Raw genomic sequence first — 16,636 nt, 5'->3', positions numbered from 1 at the left:
GAGGCTGGGAGAAGAGAGCCATGGGTTGTTAGTGAGGGCCACCTGAGAGCCCGTGGCCTGCTGACCGCTCCTCAGCGGGCCAGCAAGCCCTGCACAGCAGCACTGACCTGTGACCCCAGCAACTTGGGAGCCTGAGGCAGGAGGATTGCAAGGTGGAGACCAACCTCAGCAATTTAGCAAGGCCCTAAGGTCTTAGCAAGACCCTGACCCAAAATTATAAAATAAAAAGGGCTGGGGATGTGGCTCGGTAGTTAAATGTCCCTGGGATCAATTTCCAGTACCCCAAAATAAAAATAAAAACAGGCTAGCAAGCCTACTGTGGGCCATTCTTGGTGTCCACCAAAATCAGTATGTCACCCTGAAGTGTCCTTGCTTGTTTATTCTATGCTTATTTTATATTCTTTATCTGCAGCAGAGATCACCCCAGGAATGGAGTTGTTTTTTTAAGTACTAGGGAAGAGAATTTATTTTCCTGTGCTGGAGGTGAATTCCAGGGCCTCACACATGCTAGGCAAGCACTCTACCACTGAACCATATCCCCAGCCCCCACAGGAATTTTAAAAGTAGACTCTTGGGCTGGGGTGTGGCTCAGCGGTGGAGCATTCGTCTGGCATGGGTGAGACCCTGGGTTCAGCCAAGCACTGCAAAATAAAATAAAAGCATGCTGGCACGCCACGTGGCTGCATCGCAGAGTTCTGCAGGCGACAGCCTTCACCCGAGGCAGGCAGCACCTCGCGTCCTGGAGAAGGCCTTGAGCACGGCACGGCAGCTGGGGTCCCAGCCCCGCGTGCTTCCCAGGGGAAGTCGCATGGCAGCGCACCCCTCGGCTTCTCCGCAGGAGGCAGGATGGCGGCTCTCCGAGGCCTGCGGGTGCCTCGTGTGCCCTGTCAGCGCGCTCAAAGGTCCTGATGGTCCTGTCTCACTCCAGGTGGTTGAACTCAAGCTCGGCGGGAAGGACATCCCTGTCACCAGTGCCAACCGCATTGCCTACATCCACCTGGTGGCCGACTACAGGCTGAACAAGCAGATCCGCCCACACTGCCTGGCTTTCCGACAGGGCCTGGCCAACGTCGTCAGCCTGGAGTGGCTCCGAATGTTCGACCAGCAGGAGATTCAGGTACCCTGCCTGCTGCGCCAGGGGCAGTTGTCTCAAGGAGTGAAAAGCCGTCCTTAAGATCTACCCCACGTTTTACTGTTCAGACTCTTTTCTTCCAGGTATTAATTTCTGGTGCACAAGTTCCCATAAGTCTGGAGGACCTGAAATCCTTTACAAACTATTCAGGTATGTTTTACTTGCATTGCTCACAAGCTGGAGTGCTAGCCAGGTGCAGTGGTACGTGCCTGTAATCCCAGCCCTCAGCTGGTTGAGGCAGGCAGATCTCAAGATCAAGGCCAACCTGTGCAACTTGCAAGACCCTGTCTCAAAGTGAAATAAAAGGGCTGGGGATGTGGCTGAGTGGTAAGCACCCCTGGGCTCAACGCCTAGCACCAGGAGTGCTAGATGAAGTGCCTGCTGAAAGCCTCTTCCTGCCCGCTTACTCCTGGGCCTTAGTATCTGCCTGTGAGGCAGATGCTGGGGATGGACGATGGAACCCGGGGTCTCACATGTGGGAGGCAAGCACTCGACCACTGAGATACATCCGCAGACCATGCTTTTAAAACAGTGCGGGAGCTGGGTGCAGTGGTGTACACCTGCAATATCAGCAACTTAGCTAAACCTGTCTCAAAGTACAATTTAGGGGGCTGGGTCTGTGGCTCCGTAGTACAGTACCTCTGGGTTCAGGCCCCAGTACCAAGATACAAACAGGGCTGGCCCCACACACAAGCACACTAATGATAACAGACTGAAAATTGGCCTTAATGAAGATACTTTTGTCTTTCTTACAGTGCTGGGGATTGAGTCCAGGTCCTTGTGCAGGCCAGGCAAGCTTTCCACCCCTGAGCCACAACCCACAGTACCTACCCTCCTGTTTTTATTAGAGCATTAGAGTTATACGGTCGTTGAGTTAGTCCTGACGAAGTCATACATGCATGGAATTCAATTTCACTTCACTCAGCACTGACTTTCTGATTAAATTAAATGTACTCCTTCTCCTTTTTAAGAAAATGAAAAGACACGGATGAGTCAAAAGTATTCCATATATCTGACAAAGAATTTGTGTCTAGAATGCATGTTTTAAAATTCTGTAGATGCTTCATGAGTGGAAAAACCCCAGTTACAAAAATGGGCAAGCCCGGCATGGTGGCACACACCTGTAATCCCAGTGGCTCAGGAGGCTGAGGAAGGAGAATCACAAGTTCAAAGCCAGCCTCAGCAAAAGCGAGGCACTAAGCAACTCAGTGAGACCCTGTCTCTAAATAAAATACAGAATAGGGCTGGGGTGGGGCTCAGTGGCCGAGTGCCCGAGTTCAATCCCACGTCCAGCCCCCAACCCTCAGGAAAAAAAGGCAAAAGTCCTGGCCTGTTCTTCCCCAAGAGGTCACGTGGCCATAACCCGGGAAGGGGGCTCAGGCACCCCAAGTGTTGTCAGTTCCCGGGTTTCATTTTTGTTTTCTTTTGTTTAAGCCCCTATATACTTAGTAACAGTTGAAAGACAAAGAGAAAGGTCACCCTGATTCAGGACCCTAAACAGCTACTGTGGTGTTGGCGTTCTTCAGCCGGGTTTCCTTACTCCAGCACTGTACGAGTTTGGGACATCAATAGTGAAAAACTCTGCACTGTCCCTGTTGCTGCAGTTAATTTGGTTCATCGAAACTTACAGCATAATGAGTGGTGTGTGTTCCTGCCTGTGTGCAAGGTTGGGTGTTGTCATCGATTGCGTTAATAGAAATCTGACGTGAGATGGATTGAGTGCCTCTCACCAACACAAGCGTTCAGGGGAAGCGAAGGCAGAGTGAGCCTGGCTCGCAGATGTGTCTGATGGGGTCCAGGACACCCTGCCCTTCCGGCCTTCCCTGGTTCCGAGGACACTGTGGCCTCACGTGAGGATGTGAGAAGGGGGCAGGGTCACGAGCCATCTTCCCAGCCGGGCGCCCTAGTACTCGTGAGCACTTCACGTGCCTCTTAGAAAGTACTCGGAACAGACGATAAGCAGGTTCTGAAAGGGTCGTGTCATGTTACTGCACATTTTCATTGTGCTTTTCTTTCTTTTCTGATTATTTTGAAATGAGTGTATATTTCTTTCCAAATAATTTTTAAGCCATAACACAAACCATGGGCAGGACTTTCAGCTCAGGCCAAGTGAGAAGGTCAACAAATCCCCTGCTCAGAGGCCCCATTAGTCTAATTTCAAAGCAGACAAAAACACACACAAATAAAGAAAAGTGTAGATGAGTATCCCTCATGAACATATGTGCAGACATCCTGAACAGAAGATGAGAAAACTGGATCCAGGAGCCAGGCATGGTGGCACACACCTGCAATCCCAGCAGCTCTGGGGGCTGAGGCAGGAGGACCACGAATCCAAGGCCATCCTGGGCAACTTAGCAAGACCCATCTCAAAATAAAAAGTAAGGAAGGGCTGGGGATGTGGCTCGGGCAGAGCACCCTCGGTTCAATCCCCGGCACTGCAAAAAGGGCAGGAGGGCAGGACCCGAACCTGCAGCAGGTGGAAGTGACTCATCCCAGACCCCCACGGGTCCACTCACTCAGTACCCCACTGGACAGTAGAAGGACAGCCCCGGGAGAGTCAGCACCAGAGGCTTATGAGCTCAGGACAGGATGCTCAGGAGGCCAGGGCTGGGAGAGAGCCTCTGACCCTGCCAAGGACTCTGCACAACCCACGACAGCACCCTGAGTACCAGGTGCACCTGAGACGGGGCTTTGCTTCTGCCGTTTCTGTCCAGCATGGTTCTGGATTTCTAGCAAGTGCAGTAAGGCAGTCAATCAGTAAGAAATAGAAGAAAACATGAAAAAGAAAGGCATCCAACTTGAAAAACGGAGAAAGAAGTAAAACTCTTGTCACAGATAAAGTGACAAAAAGACCCCTAAAAGTCCATAGGGTTGTCACAGATTAACCTGCAGACAGCAGTTGTGTTTCTGTGTACAGCCCAAGAGTGGGGTCACCTGGCTCCACTCATCGTGGCATCGAAGGGTAAGATCAGATACACTCAGCAAAGTAAGCACGAGACCCGGACATCGAGGACCGCAAGGCTTCGCCAAGAGAGGTTAAAGGGAGTGAGGGAAGCGGTCGGTGCTCGTTGCACGCCGCTGAAGTGGCAGTGCCTTCAAGCTGGTGTCTTAATCGGGTCTCTTCTCTGTCAAGATCCTAGCAAGGTTTTTTTTGTTTGTTTGTTTGTTTTGGTTTTGGTTTTTGTAGAAATAATAAAGCTGATTTTAAAATTTATTTTGAACATAAAGGACCAAGAATAGGGCTGGTGTTGTGGCTCAGTGGTAGAGCACTTGCCTAGCATGTGTGAGGCACTGGGTTCAATTCTCAGCACCACATATAAATAAATGGATAAAATAAAGGTCTGTCAACATGTAAAAATTATTTCTAAAAAATTTTATTAAAAGATTAGTCAAAGCAATTTGGTAGAACAAAATCAAAGTCTAGATTCAAAACTTGATACGAAGCCACGGTGGTGCAGACAGTGTGGCTTGGCCCTGCCCAGGCGGGCCGTCCTGGAACACATTTTGGAAGTCAGAACCAGTCCTTACAGTCACAGTCAGCTGACTCTGCAGGAGGGCCCGACGACTCAGCAGGTCTAAGACAGCACCCACCTGAATGCACTTAGAACCTTCTTTCCACGCACCCAGGGTAGGTAAGAGCTAGAGTTCCAGAATTCCCAGAGCACAGGGCTCCTGGCTCTGGAGCAGTCGTGTAGTTGTGACCAGAGCGTGATCCAGAAAAGGACATCAACACATCCTTCTTCCTCAAGATTAAAATACTTTGTGTTTCAAAAGAACCCCTTCAAGATAAGATGGAGTGGTGCACTCCGGTGATCCCAGTGGCTCGGGAGCCTGAGGCAGGAGAGCTCAAGTTCAGCACAGCCTCAGCAACTTAGTGAGACTGTCTCATTGAAAAAAGGGTGTGGTGGTTGTAAAGGCTCTGGGTTCAATCCTCAGTACGGCGAGCGGGAGGGTTAAGTGATGGATTTTAATATTTTACCACTATAACAAAAAGGAAAATTCTACCCAGCTCCCTATGTTCTGCTGCAACACCTAAAAGGATGTTTTCCTGGACTGTAGCTCAGTGGCTGTCTGTGGATTGGAAGCAGCATCTTTCTGAGGATGTAGAAGTGTTCAAAGCTGAATTTTGTTGACGGCCGTACGATTCCAAATAAGTTAAATATCACTTAGCTGTATGCACGTGTGTGTGCACGCACACACTCTGCAGTTAGCTTATTTGCTCTAAAATTGAGCTCACATCTTACGTGACGGCAGACAGCACCCAGGGTCACATTGCCCTCATTCTTAGCTCACACGCTGAAGAGTATGAAATCCACCTGACCTTCGTTTGCCAGGAACTTGTCTTGGGAGGTGTGAATGACCTGTTCTCACTGAAACCTTCCACCTTGAATGATCTTGCCTGTTCCAGTAAATAGGGTTAAAGAATTATCATATTCATTTGGTGCCAATTAATGCACTTAAGATGTCTTATTGATGTTATTTCTGTAGTGTATCAACAATAAGGGGACAACGTGTAGCAATCATCTTAGTTTTAGGAAGCACTGAAGGAGATTAAAAGCTGTAAGTAGCAGATACTACACTTTAGAACAGGGGCCTGATCACTTGCGAGGTTGGTTGTTAGCCATGACCAGGTGATAAAATGGACAGATCTGAAGACCACGTTGACCACATACTCGGCGTCCACCGTGTTTGGATGCACTGACCCCACGTGAAGCCCAGGTCTGCTCAGCAGGGTTGCTGATTTCTATCCAGCACTTTCTACAATGCAGAGCCTTGGGTCACCATGTCCATCTTGTGACCGACCGCCTGTCCCCTGTCCTGCTCTTCTTGCCCCATGTCCATCTTGTGACCGACCGCCTGTCCCCTGTCCTGCTTTTCTTGCCCCATGTCCATCTTGTGACCGACTACCTGTCCCCTGCTCTGCTCTTCTTGCCTGCTCCAACCCTGCTGATGCTTCTGTCCCTGTGCCTGGCCCACTGTCTCCAGGGTCAGTGGGCAGGTGTTTCTTCAGACTCAGCTTTCAGGCGGGCCAGATGGAACCTGCAGGTCCGTCTGACTGCTGCCCTGGTACCTTCTACAGCATCCTGCTGACCTGCTGGCTGGGCACAGTGGCACACCTCTACTCCCAGCCCCTCCCAAGGGTGAGGCAGGAGGATCCCAGTTCCAAGCCAGTCTGGGCAACTCAGTGAGACCCTGTCTCAAAATAAAAAAGTCTGGGGATGTGGCTCTGGGGCAGAGGGCTTGCCCAGCAAGCTTGAGCCCTGGGTTCAGCCCCTAGTGCTGCAGAGAGAGAGAACATCCTGCTTTTGCATGTGTTGTATTTTTTATTTTTTTATTTACTTTTAAATACTTACTTGATTTACTCATTTTTATGCGGTGCTAAGGATCAAATCCAGTGCCTCACGTGCTGGGCGGGTGCCCCGCCATGGAGCTCCAGACCCAGCCCTGCACGTTTCCTTGTTGATAAAACGTCTGCTCATTTCATCGTAGGAGGTTATTCTGCCGATCACCCTGTCATTAAGATCTTCTGGAGAGTCGTAGAAGGCTTCACTGACGAGGAGAAGCGCAAGCTGCTCAAGTTTGTGACAAGCTGCTCCCGGCCCCCTCTCCTGGGGTTCAAGGTACACAACTTGCACGCGTTGCGCTCGCACCACGGCCCCAGGACTGGAGGGGCTGTGTGCAGCTGCTTCGAGTGCTCCCAAGCGCTCTGGCCCACAGGGCCTGGGGAGGGCCCTCGCCAGGTGGGGGAGCTGCGTTGACCAGCATGGATCTCCTAATCTTCAGGGCCTTGGGCAGTTTCTACTCTGACTAGAAGAGGACAGCCTGAAAATGCTGGTCTAGTGTGTGAGAGCAAAAGTAGACCTCTGTCCTGCCCTGACCCTCGCTGCTGCCTACTTCATGTTGCCAGCTCTACTCAGTCGCTTCTGAAAATCAGTGTTCGTCTCATAAAACTTGGATTGTTATTTTTAGCACTTAAAATTGCTTGCAGGAGCCGGATGTGGTGGCAGAGTGCCTCACTGAATTGGTGAGGCTGAGGCAAGAGGATCACAAGGTCGAGGCCAGCCTCGGCAGTGTAGTAAGGCCCTAAGCAACTTAGACCCTGTCTCTAAATAAAGTGTAAAATAGGACTGGGGATGTGGCTTAAGGGTGAAGCACCCCAGATTCAATCCCTGGTAGCAAAATAAATAAAATACAGGAGGCTGAGGCAAAAGCATGCAAGACCCGGCCAGCCCGAGTGACTGGCGGGACGCTGCCTCAGAGAGCATAGGAAGGGCTGGTAGAGCGCCCGGGCTCAGGCCGCCCCCACGCCACGGCCGGTGGCACCCTAGCTGACTGCCTCCTCCCACAGGACTCCAGGAGCGCTGGCCTGCCTGCCCCCGGGGCCTGGGCGGGTGAAGGCGCGCAGGCACAAGAAGGCTCTGACCACATGGTCGCTTTCCTGCTCTTTGGTTTTGGGCACTGGGGGTTGAGCCCATCGAGTGCAGGGCACATGGCCTCCGAGCCACAGCCCAGCTTTTTTTTTTTAATATTGTTTTAGTTGTCAATGGACCTTTATTTTTATTTATTTATTACTTATATGCTGTGCTGAGAATCAAACCCAGTGCCTCACACATGCTAGGCAAGCGCTCTACCACTGAGCCACAGCCCAGCCCCTCTTCATCAGCTTTTAAAATCCCAAACAGAATACTGTGGAGAACTTGTCGCCCTCCTGGGCCCACACACACACGATCGAGTTGTAGGCCAGGAAAGGACATTTGGGGACCATGAGAAGGTCTTCCTGTTCTGGACTTTTATCAGTGACCTGACATGTACTGCAAATGAAACGTCGACCTTCCACAGTGAGCATGGACGCGCTGTCTTATTGACGTAACAGCGTGCCCTGGGGAGGGCTGCCAGCGCCCCGCAGCGGGGCCGTCGTCCCGCAGGCCACAGAGGCATCCCTGACAGTTACGAGACCCTCAGTTCAGTTCCAGACTTTGTTGCAGAAGAGCAACATCTGCTAAAGCTAATTAAAGTTTAATGTGTTTAATAAATGTGGTTGTTACAGACAAAGAAAATCATTAAAGTGCTAAGTCACCATCAGGCCACATAATAAATTGATGATTTTTCTCACTCTGGATTAATGCAGATTCCCGTGGCACGGCATTTAATTATGCACAAAACGGTGCCCTTGACTTGGATTTTAGTGAAGAACTTCATTTTTTCACCTTTTAGGTTGCAAGTAGAAAATTCAATTAGCATTATGAAAGAAACACTAAAATGTGGCATTTCACGGCAAAATTCATTTAAAGCTTTCCATTTACTCAGAGACTTTGCCAGCATCCGCCACCCCAGCCTCAAAAATGTGATGCTTCCATTTTCATTTCTTCAAGTATTTGAGAGAATTATTGCCCCATATATTCCAAATGTTGAGTGGTATATTAGTTTCTAGTTCTCCGTTGGTTCCTGTTTTAACAGTTTCATGAGCAGTTTAAACGTAGCATACAAATACAGTTAGAAAAGCAGTGCTTTTTAGTAAATATCACATGCTCTGTGTATTATGTGTGTGTGCTCATGATACATGTACTCTGGGGGCGGGTACTGGGCATTGAACCTAGGAGCACTGAACCACTGGGCCGCATCCCCAGACCTTTCTACTTTTATCTTGAGACAGGGCCTTGCGGGCTGGGGCTGTAGCTCAGTGGCAGAGGGCTCACCTAGCACATGCGAGGCACTGGTTTTGGTCCTCAGCAGCACCATATAAAAATGAATGAATAAAATGAAAGTGTTCTGTCCATCTACAACAACAACAAAGACAGGGCCTTGCTCAGTTGCTGAGGCTGGGTTAGAGCAGGAACCCTGCCTCAGCCTCCTGAGTTGCTGGGATTACAGGCTGTGCCACCACGCCTGCCCCCACGTGTTTCTTACTGTGTGTACTTAGCGGTAGAGAGACCTGCAAGGCCCCGCACAGCGTGACCCGTGGGCAGTGCTTCCACGCGTCCCCTCAGGGTGGAACACGGCTCCTGTTCTGACTTTCCTGCTCCACTGTAGTGGCTGGGAGGTGGCCACTGTGTCTTATGTTGGGCTTTTTTCCTTGTAGCGAAATTGATGTTTTCATCATAGAAAAGGGAAAATTGTGGGGAAGGTCAGGGAGAAGGACGTCTGCAGTCTCCCAACCTGGCCATCGCTGTTTCTGTGCCTTGTCACCAGCGCACCTTGCGTGTGTCCCGCGCTCGGCTTTGTGGGTGGGCTTTTCTACCTGTTACGGGGGCTGGGGTGCAGCTCCCAGGAAGAGGTGTGTGTGGCATGCACGCCCCGGGCCTTGGCTCTCGTGTTGGTTCCTGTCCCGGCCACCAAGTGGAGTTTGCCCCACCCCTCCCGCCATGGCACTGGGGGCACTCGGGCGGGTGACATTCGCTCCCTGGGCTGGGTCCACACACTGAACCTGACAGATCTCCAACGTCTGCCCCCAGCAGGAGAGCCGGCAGGCCGTGGCCTGAAGCTGTCCATCACGAGAGCGAGACAGTCGCTGGTTGTTAATGTCCATCAAGGCACCATGACTCCTTGTGTTTCTCACAGCAGGTCTGCGCCTGGTCGTGCACCGTGTAAGGGTGTTTAGCCCAGTCACACTTGCACGGCTGTGGACTCCAGAACATGCTAATCGCATGGTTATTTGTAAAACGCTGGCACGCCCACATGCTGTTAATAAACAGTGCTACCTACGTGCAGCCTCAAAAAAGAATGAGAAACTGGCCCGGGGAGGGCTGCCAGGACTTCCCACTGTGCGAGCCACAGGCTGCGGGAGAGCACACCCTCCTCGGCACTGCACTGAGTGATCACTGAGTGATCCACGGGTGATCAGAAGGCCTCACACGTCCACAGGCAGCAGTTCCATAACACCATCCGTGTTCGGAAGACGCCCCACTCCTTGTAGTCCCGTGCCAGCAGGGTGTGTCCTTGCGTTGTGTCTGGCTGTGCCCCTCTAACCTCTTGCTGCCTCGAGATCCGTGGCGGTACCTGGTACTTCTGTGTCTGTCCCATAGAGCAGTAGGGGTTCCTGCGGGTTCTGCCTGGCTAAGGTCACGTGCTAACCGCCTTCTTAGATCCGCAGCGAGGCCCGTGCCCAGTCGTCTTCTGGATTCTGGCTGAGCGAGGCCGGAAGCCCGCGGCCCGGCCCTGCTGTAGGGTCAGGTATGTCCTGCCAGGGTCCTTCCTGAGCGTGCTCCTGGGTCCCAGCTTTGTGACCGCAGCTCTGTAGGCAGCTGTTCTCTCCTCGTCTGTCCGGTTGCCTGAGGGGTGGTTTGTAGGGGCAGGAAGAGGACCCGCTGTGAGGAGGACCCCGTGCAGGATCGCAGGGCAGCCGCCCTTCCCTCAGGGCGTCAGGGGCCTGCTCTGAGGCTGGTGCTCACTGCTGCCCACTGGCAGGCTCAGGAGCTCGTTCAGGTCCAGACCAGCCAGCTCAGACTCAGGGTCGCGGGGCTGGGCCCTGCTGTGGGCTCCTGCTGGACACGTTAGGGTCGTGGGGCTGGGCCGTGCTGTGGGCTCCTGCTGGACACGTTAGGGTCGCGGGGCTGGGCCGTGCTGTGGGCTCCTGCTGGACACGTTAGGGTCGTGGGGCTGGGCCCTGCTGTGGGCTCCTGCTGGACACGTTAGGGTCGCGGGGCTGGGCCCTGCTGTGGGCTCCTGCTGGACACGTTAGGGTCGTGGGGCTGGGCCCTGCTGTGGGCTCCTGCTGGACACGTTAGGGTCGTGGGCCTGGGCCATGCTGTGGGCTCCTGCTGGACACGTTAGGGTCGCGGGGCTGGGCCCTGCTGTGGGCTCCTGCTGGACACGTTAGGGTCGCGGGGCTGGGCCATGCTGTGGGCTCCTGCTGGACACGTTAGGGTCGCGGGGCTGGGCCCTGCTGTGGGCTCCTGCTGGACATGTTAGGGTCGCGGGGCTGGGCCCTGCTGTGGGCTCCTGCTGGACACGTTAGGGTCGTGGGGCTGGGCCGTGCTGTGGGCTCCTGCTGGACACGTTAGGGTCGCGGGGCTGGGCCGTGCTGTGACCCCCTGCTTGACATGTTTGAGGCCCTGAGTTTCATTTCCTGCGCTACAAAAAAAAAAAACAACAACATGAATTTAGGCTTCTAAGTTTTCTTTTTTCCTTTATGTTTTTTCTTTTCTTTGGTTACCAGGGATTGAACCCAGGGGTGCTTAACCTCTGCGTCACATACCCAACCACTGTTTTTTTTTTTAAGTTGTACATGGACACAATACCTTTATTGTATCTATTTATTTTTATGTGGTGCTGAGGGCGGAACCCAGTGCCTCACGCATCCCAGGCAAGTGCTCTTCTGCTGAGGCACAATCACAGCCCCCAGCCGCTTTTCTATATCTTATTTAGAGACAGGGTCTCAGGAAGCTGCTGAGGCTGGCTTTGAAGCCGTGATCCTCCTGCCTCGGTCCCCAGCCTCTGGGATTACAGGTGTGCGCCACCGCGCTCAGAATTTCTTTGGTTTTCTATTTGGTCTGTTTTCTCCAGTGCCGATCTTTGTCGGTGTGCTTGGACCAGTGATGAGGCAGAGGGTTTGTAAGAGGCTGTGTGACCGTCGTGTAGAAGAATACTGGACGCTTTCAGAACGGTGCCGACAGTTCAGCTTTCATAAGACCACCCGCAATCTCCTTGCAGTTCTCAAACTGTGGGCATAATTCTTCCCTGTGTGACTAAGCCATCCAAACGATTCATGTCTCTATTTTTTCAGGTTCTTTCTTCTCCGATTTGGGTCAGACTTGTTTCTGTGTGGTTCTTCCGTGCAGTCCACAAACTGCACCTCACTTAAGCGTCCAGCTGATCACTGCCCTGTCCCTGCCCTGCTTCCCCATTTCTGCATAGGCAGATCTAAGTCAGCTCTTTACCATTGCGTCCTTTTAAATGTCAAGCTGATCTTTAAAGGCTCAATCAACAGAGCCTTCTGGAGCCTGCTCACTGGAGCGGTGGCCCCCTAGAGCATAGGGCGTGGCGCTCGGCTTGACCCAGAGCGGTCCGCAGCCCTCCTGTGGGGCGGTGCCCTGTGTGCCACGCTCTGTAGGACCGTGGGTCACTGTCCTTGCCTCACTGTCTTTCAGGAGCTGTACCCAGCCTTCTGCATTCACAACGGAGGCTCAGACCTCGAGCGGCTGCCCACGGCCAGCACGTGCATGAACCTGCTGAAACTCCCGGAGTTCTACGATGAGGCCCTTCTGCGAAGCAAGCTGCTCTACGCCATCGAGTGCGCTGCCGGCTTCGAGCTGAGCTGAGTGGCCCGGCTGGGTCTTGACCCCAGAGCAGCCGGCCCCTCCCAGGCCGCGAGGTGCTCAGGCTGGACCGCGGCTCTGCAAGCCCTCCCCTCCAGCATTCCTCCCTCCTTCATTTTTTAGATGATTTTTATTACAACACAGCCACTTATTTAGATGGACATTGCTTTTCAAGTAACTTAAAATAACAGTTGTTTTGTGCTGGGCGGCTGATGTAGTAACTCTGCAAAGAGGAGCAGTTTTTAGACTAGTGGCGACTGGGTGAAATTAACCAAAGATGAAGCTTTGGCTTTGCTGACCTGGCTAGGTCCTCCTGAGTCGTGGCCACCACCTCCTGTGTGGGCACCCCATGGTCTGCAACCAACGGGGGGCTGAGACGCCGCCCTGGCCACCGCTTCTCACGTGGTTGATTGTTTACAAGCCTAATTGTTGAACCGAAGGCTCCTTCCTGCTGCCTTCCCACAGTGGTCGGGTCTGGACCGTAGAGGGTGACGTGTCGCTGTGCTTTGATGCCATTCCCCGCGGGACCAGCATGCTGTTTCCACTATAGCGTCGGCCTGCGTTGTGATGGCCTGGGTGTTGCGGTGAGGGTGTGAGGTGGTCCCTGCATTCCCGTCTGTGTCTCCACATGGTGCCCAGAGCTTCTGGGGAGGCCACGCAGGGCCCCCACCCCACCCCACCCCACCCCACAGTGTGCACGTGGCCTACAGGGAGCGGCGGCTGGCAGAGGCCCTAGAGCTTCTATTAAAGTCGTTTGAACCACAGTGGCGGCTGCGTCTCTCGTGACCACACGCCCCCCGTCCGCTGCCGCGCCCGTCACCCAGGGCATCTTGGGGTACGTTGCGCCCTGTGCTCCTGGGCTGCTGCCCTGATGGGAAGATGGGCCTCCCTGCACAAACAGGGTAGGGGAGTCTCACATAGGCACTTTATCAGGACCCGGCTGACTGCGGGGACCTCAGCCACCTCACGGCACCGGGCGCTGGCCGCCGGGGCGGCAGGCTGGAGCTGGGGAGTGCTGCGGAGCCCATCCCCCTGCCCCCGCGTGTCCTCCGCCGGAGGCCTGTGGGCTCTCCAGTCGGCAGACCGGGATAGCAATATACTTCTGAATGGGAAACGGAACGACATTTTCAAGACAATGACCGTTATCAAAACAAAATGTATAATTTCTTAATTTGAATAATAAATTAAGTGTTTAAATGCTATTTGTAGTCTTGATAAACCAATAAATAGCATTTGTCTTGGTTTTATTTTTATTCTAGGTTGTTTATGTTGAATGTTCCTATCTTCTCTGGATTTTTCGGCGTATTTTAGACTCGGAACGTCTGACGCTAGAGAGACTTGGCAGTGACATGCTTGGGCGGTGGGCACCCCAGCCCTCCTACGCTGGTCCATCGGCGTGTCCTCAGGCGGCGTGTGTGCACCAACCTGCCCAGCCCGCTGCGGCTGCTCTGCCGCGGTGCCACCACGGCTTCCCAGGCAGGCTGCCTGCCACGTGCTCCTTGTGGGCCACAGGCACAGGGGGTCACGGCCTGCGAGGGTCCCGGGTGTGCCCAGAGGCCCATGCTGCCCAGCCTCCGATGCTCTTACTGGCTCTTTATTTTTTAGTACATAGTTTTTAGTTGTGGTTAAACCTTCACTTTTATTTATTTACATGCGGTACTGAGGATCAAACCCAGGGCCACACACATGCCAGGCAAGTGTTCCACCACAGGGCCGCACCCAGCCCTTGCTGAGCCTCCGGTGGGTTTGCAGCTCGCTGTTGAGGAACGTCTTCCCTAAAGAAGGCTCTCCTTCCTTCACTGTCTGCTCGCGTTCTTTGCATGCTGTTCCGGCTCTGCTCAGCACTGGTGGCTTTGCACACAGGTCTGTGGAGTTCGGGGCTGGTGTTGCGGGTACGTCCCACCAGCTGTCATCCGCCTGTTGGGCTCTGCTCTGGTGCCATTGGGCTTGGGAAGGCCGCACAGCCCAGCTGCGGGGGCCACCCAGTGTGACCTGCTGTCTGCACTTCACTCCGCCAGCCATGCTGCCCAGCGAGCTCTGCACAAGCATGGGCGGGCTCGTGGCCGTTGAGCCCAGGAAGGGCTAGATCCTTCCAGGGACTTGAAGCGAAGCTGCATGGTGATCTTGGAATGGTCTAGTATGTGGACCATCTTGTACCTTACAGAGAAACCAGCGTGAAGGACAGGTAGGCTCTGCTCTCAGATTCTCCCTCTGCGGTCAGAAACTCGCGCCGCCCAGCGCAGCATGGGCCACGGAGCCTGCTCCCAGGACAGCGGTGGGCTGTGGAGCCCGGCACTTGGCGTGCCCTGGCCTCCAGGCTTCTGGAGCTGGGTGGTGAGCTGTACAGGTCATGGACACACAGGTCCAGTGGGAACATGCGTGGCCACAGTCTCAGATTCCAGAGCCTCTGAAGGTTCGTATCCTGTTTACTGTTTGTTTTTTGGTGCTGGGGATCAAACCTAGTCCCTTGGTCATGCTTGGCAGGCTGTCAACCACCGAGCCACACTCACACCTTTTTTATTTTATTTTGAGACAGGATCTGCTTGTGTTGCCCAGGCTGGCCTCAAACTTTTAATCCTCCTGCCTCAGCCTCCAAGTAGCTGGGCTTGCAGGCATGCGCCACCACACCCAGCTGAAGGTCACTTCTGTTTTAGTTATAGATGGACATAATGACTATTTTACTTATTCATTCTTTTGGTGCTGAGGATTGAGCCCAGTGCCTCACATGTGCTAGGTAAGTGCTCTGCCACTGAGCCATGGCCCCAGCCCCCTGTGCACCCACGTCCCTGATGCCATGTCTCAGCAATTCTGATTGACATTGCAAACTCTGTTGTTGTGTCTGTGGTGTTGGCCTGTGAGCTGCTGTCTTTGCTGTGGGTGTGATTGTTGGGGCAGCAGTACCTGCACCCAGCTGGGACTGTGAGCTCTGTCCCGTGTTGACTGCTTTGCAACCATTTCCCATCCCTCCATCGCAGCCTCCCGCCCCGAGACACCACTGTGTTGAAATGAGACCAGGTAGCGGCCCTGCCATGGTCCCCGGGTCCCGGGGAAAGGAAGAGCTGCGAGCCTCACTCGAAGTCGGAGCAGGAGTGCAGGTGCTCAGGAGGCTCCAGGCCACTCCGGTGGCCGAGCGGGGTGCGGAGGAAAAGGCCCCGAGGGAGGGCAGCGAACCCCGGAGCCATGAGAGCAAAGCTGAGGTCAGTGGCAGGGCACGTGCCCCGTGTCCCCGGGTGTCCACTGCAGAGAGGCCAGCACACACTCCAACGCTGGGCAGCAGTCTCTCCTGTCAGCTGCCCGCACATAGGTGACTCCAGGTTGGAGCCGCTGCCGGCCCACCATGTGGCCATCCAGAGTGAGGAGTCCTGTCTCCTCGGCCCGAGCTCTGAATGGATCCAGAGCCGGGTGGCACATAGCGGTCGTGGCAGGGGCCCTGACTGCTCGTGGACAGCCTGCCTATCCCTGGAGGCGGGAGGTGATGGAGGTGGGCGGTGGGTTCACGATGGGTTCTGCAACGTCCATGGCCATGGCCTGGGGAGCGGGAGGTAATGGTGGAGTGGGGATCTGGGGACATCGGACCCTGAATCTCAGGCCTGCCAGACCCCGTCTCCCGCTCTGAGCGACGTCCGCGGCCCTGCTGTGTTACCTGTGGCTTTCTACCCTGAGTTTTGGTTTTAGAGGATGATTTGCATTGTGGCTCAAGATGCACCGCTAAGGGTGGACTCCTCGCTGCCCGCTGCCGGCAGCAGGAGCCGCGGTGCCCTTCAGAAATGACCTTGCCTGCACTCGCTGTGCACACCTATAACTCCCGCTGCTCAGGTAGGGGCATCACAAGTTCAAGGCCAGCCTGGACAATTTTAGAGGCCCTGTCTCAAAATTAAACAGAAAGGCCTGGGGATGTGGCTGCGTGGAAAATGCCCCCGGTTCAGCCCCCAGTGCCAAGTAAAGAGAAATGGGAGTCCTCGCTGTGACTCGTGACTCGGCAGGTGGCCTCTGGACAGCCGGCAGCATGCCAAAGGAGGGGAGAGAGGGCTCAGGGTGCTAGTGGCTTCCTCCGGCTGCTGGCACAGGCCAGCACTCGTCCTGGGTCCTGGAGGCCAGAGCCTGGGGTGCAGGTGTCCTGGCGCCCGCTGCCCTCCTTGGGCTGAGGCCGTCTCACTCGGATCCTGCCCCCCACCTGCCACATGGCCTCCCATCCCATAAGGACAACTTTCTATGGGAGACACAGCCCATGGGTGGCAGGATGAGCTCA

General features: G+C 54.1%; 1 protein-coding gene across 1 annotated transcript in view; it reads left to right on the top strand.

Annotated features, from left to right (window-relative positions):
- The window catches only part of UBE3C (ubiquitin protein ligase E3C), a 92,722-nt gene extending 79,666 nt beyond the window's left edge, over positions 1-13,056 (top strand). The window contains exons 20-23 of the mRNA XM_079150687.1: positions 929-1,117; positions 1,216-1,282; positions 6,623-6,753; positions 12,220-13,056. Coding sequence (XP_079006813.1) covers positions 929-1,117; positions 1,216-1,282; positions 6,623-6,753; positions 12,220-12,390 — 558 coding nt within the window. The 3' untranslated portion in view covers positions 12,391-13,056. The remainder of the gene's footprint in view (positions 1-928; positions 1,118-1,215; positions 1,283-6,622; positions 6,754-12,219) is intronic.
- Positions 13,057-16,636: the final 3,580 nt, after the last annotated feature.

The sequence above is a fragment of the Sciurus vulgaris genome (assembly GCF_902686455.1).
Source record: "Sciurus vulgaris genome assembly, chromosome: 8".
NCBI lineage: Eukaryota > Metazoa > Chordata > Mammalia > Rodentia > Sciuridae > Sciurus > Sciurus vulgaris.
The sequence above is the reverse complement of the archived record's forward strand: the minus strand, read 5'-3'. Positions and strand labels throughout refer to the sequence as shown.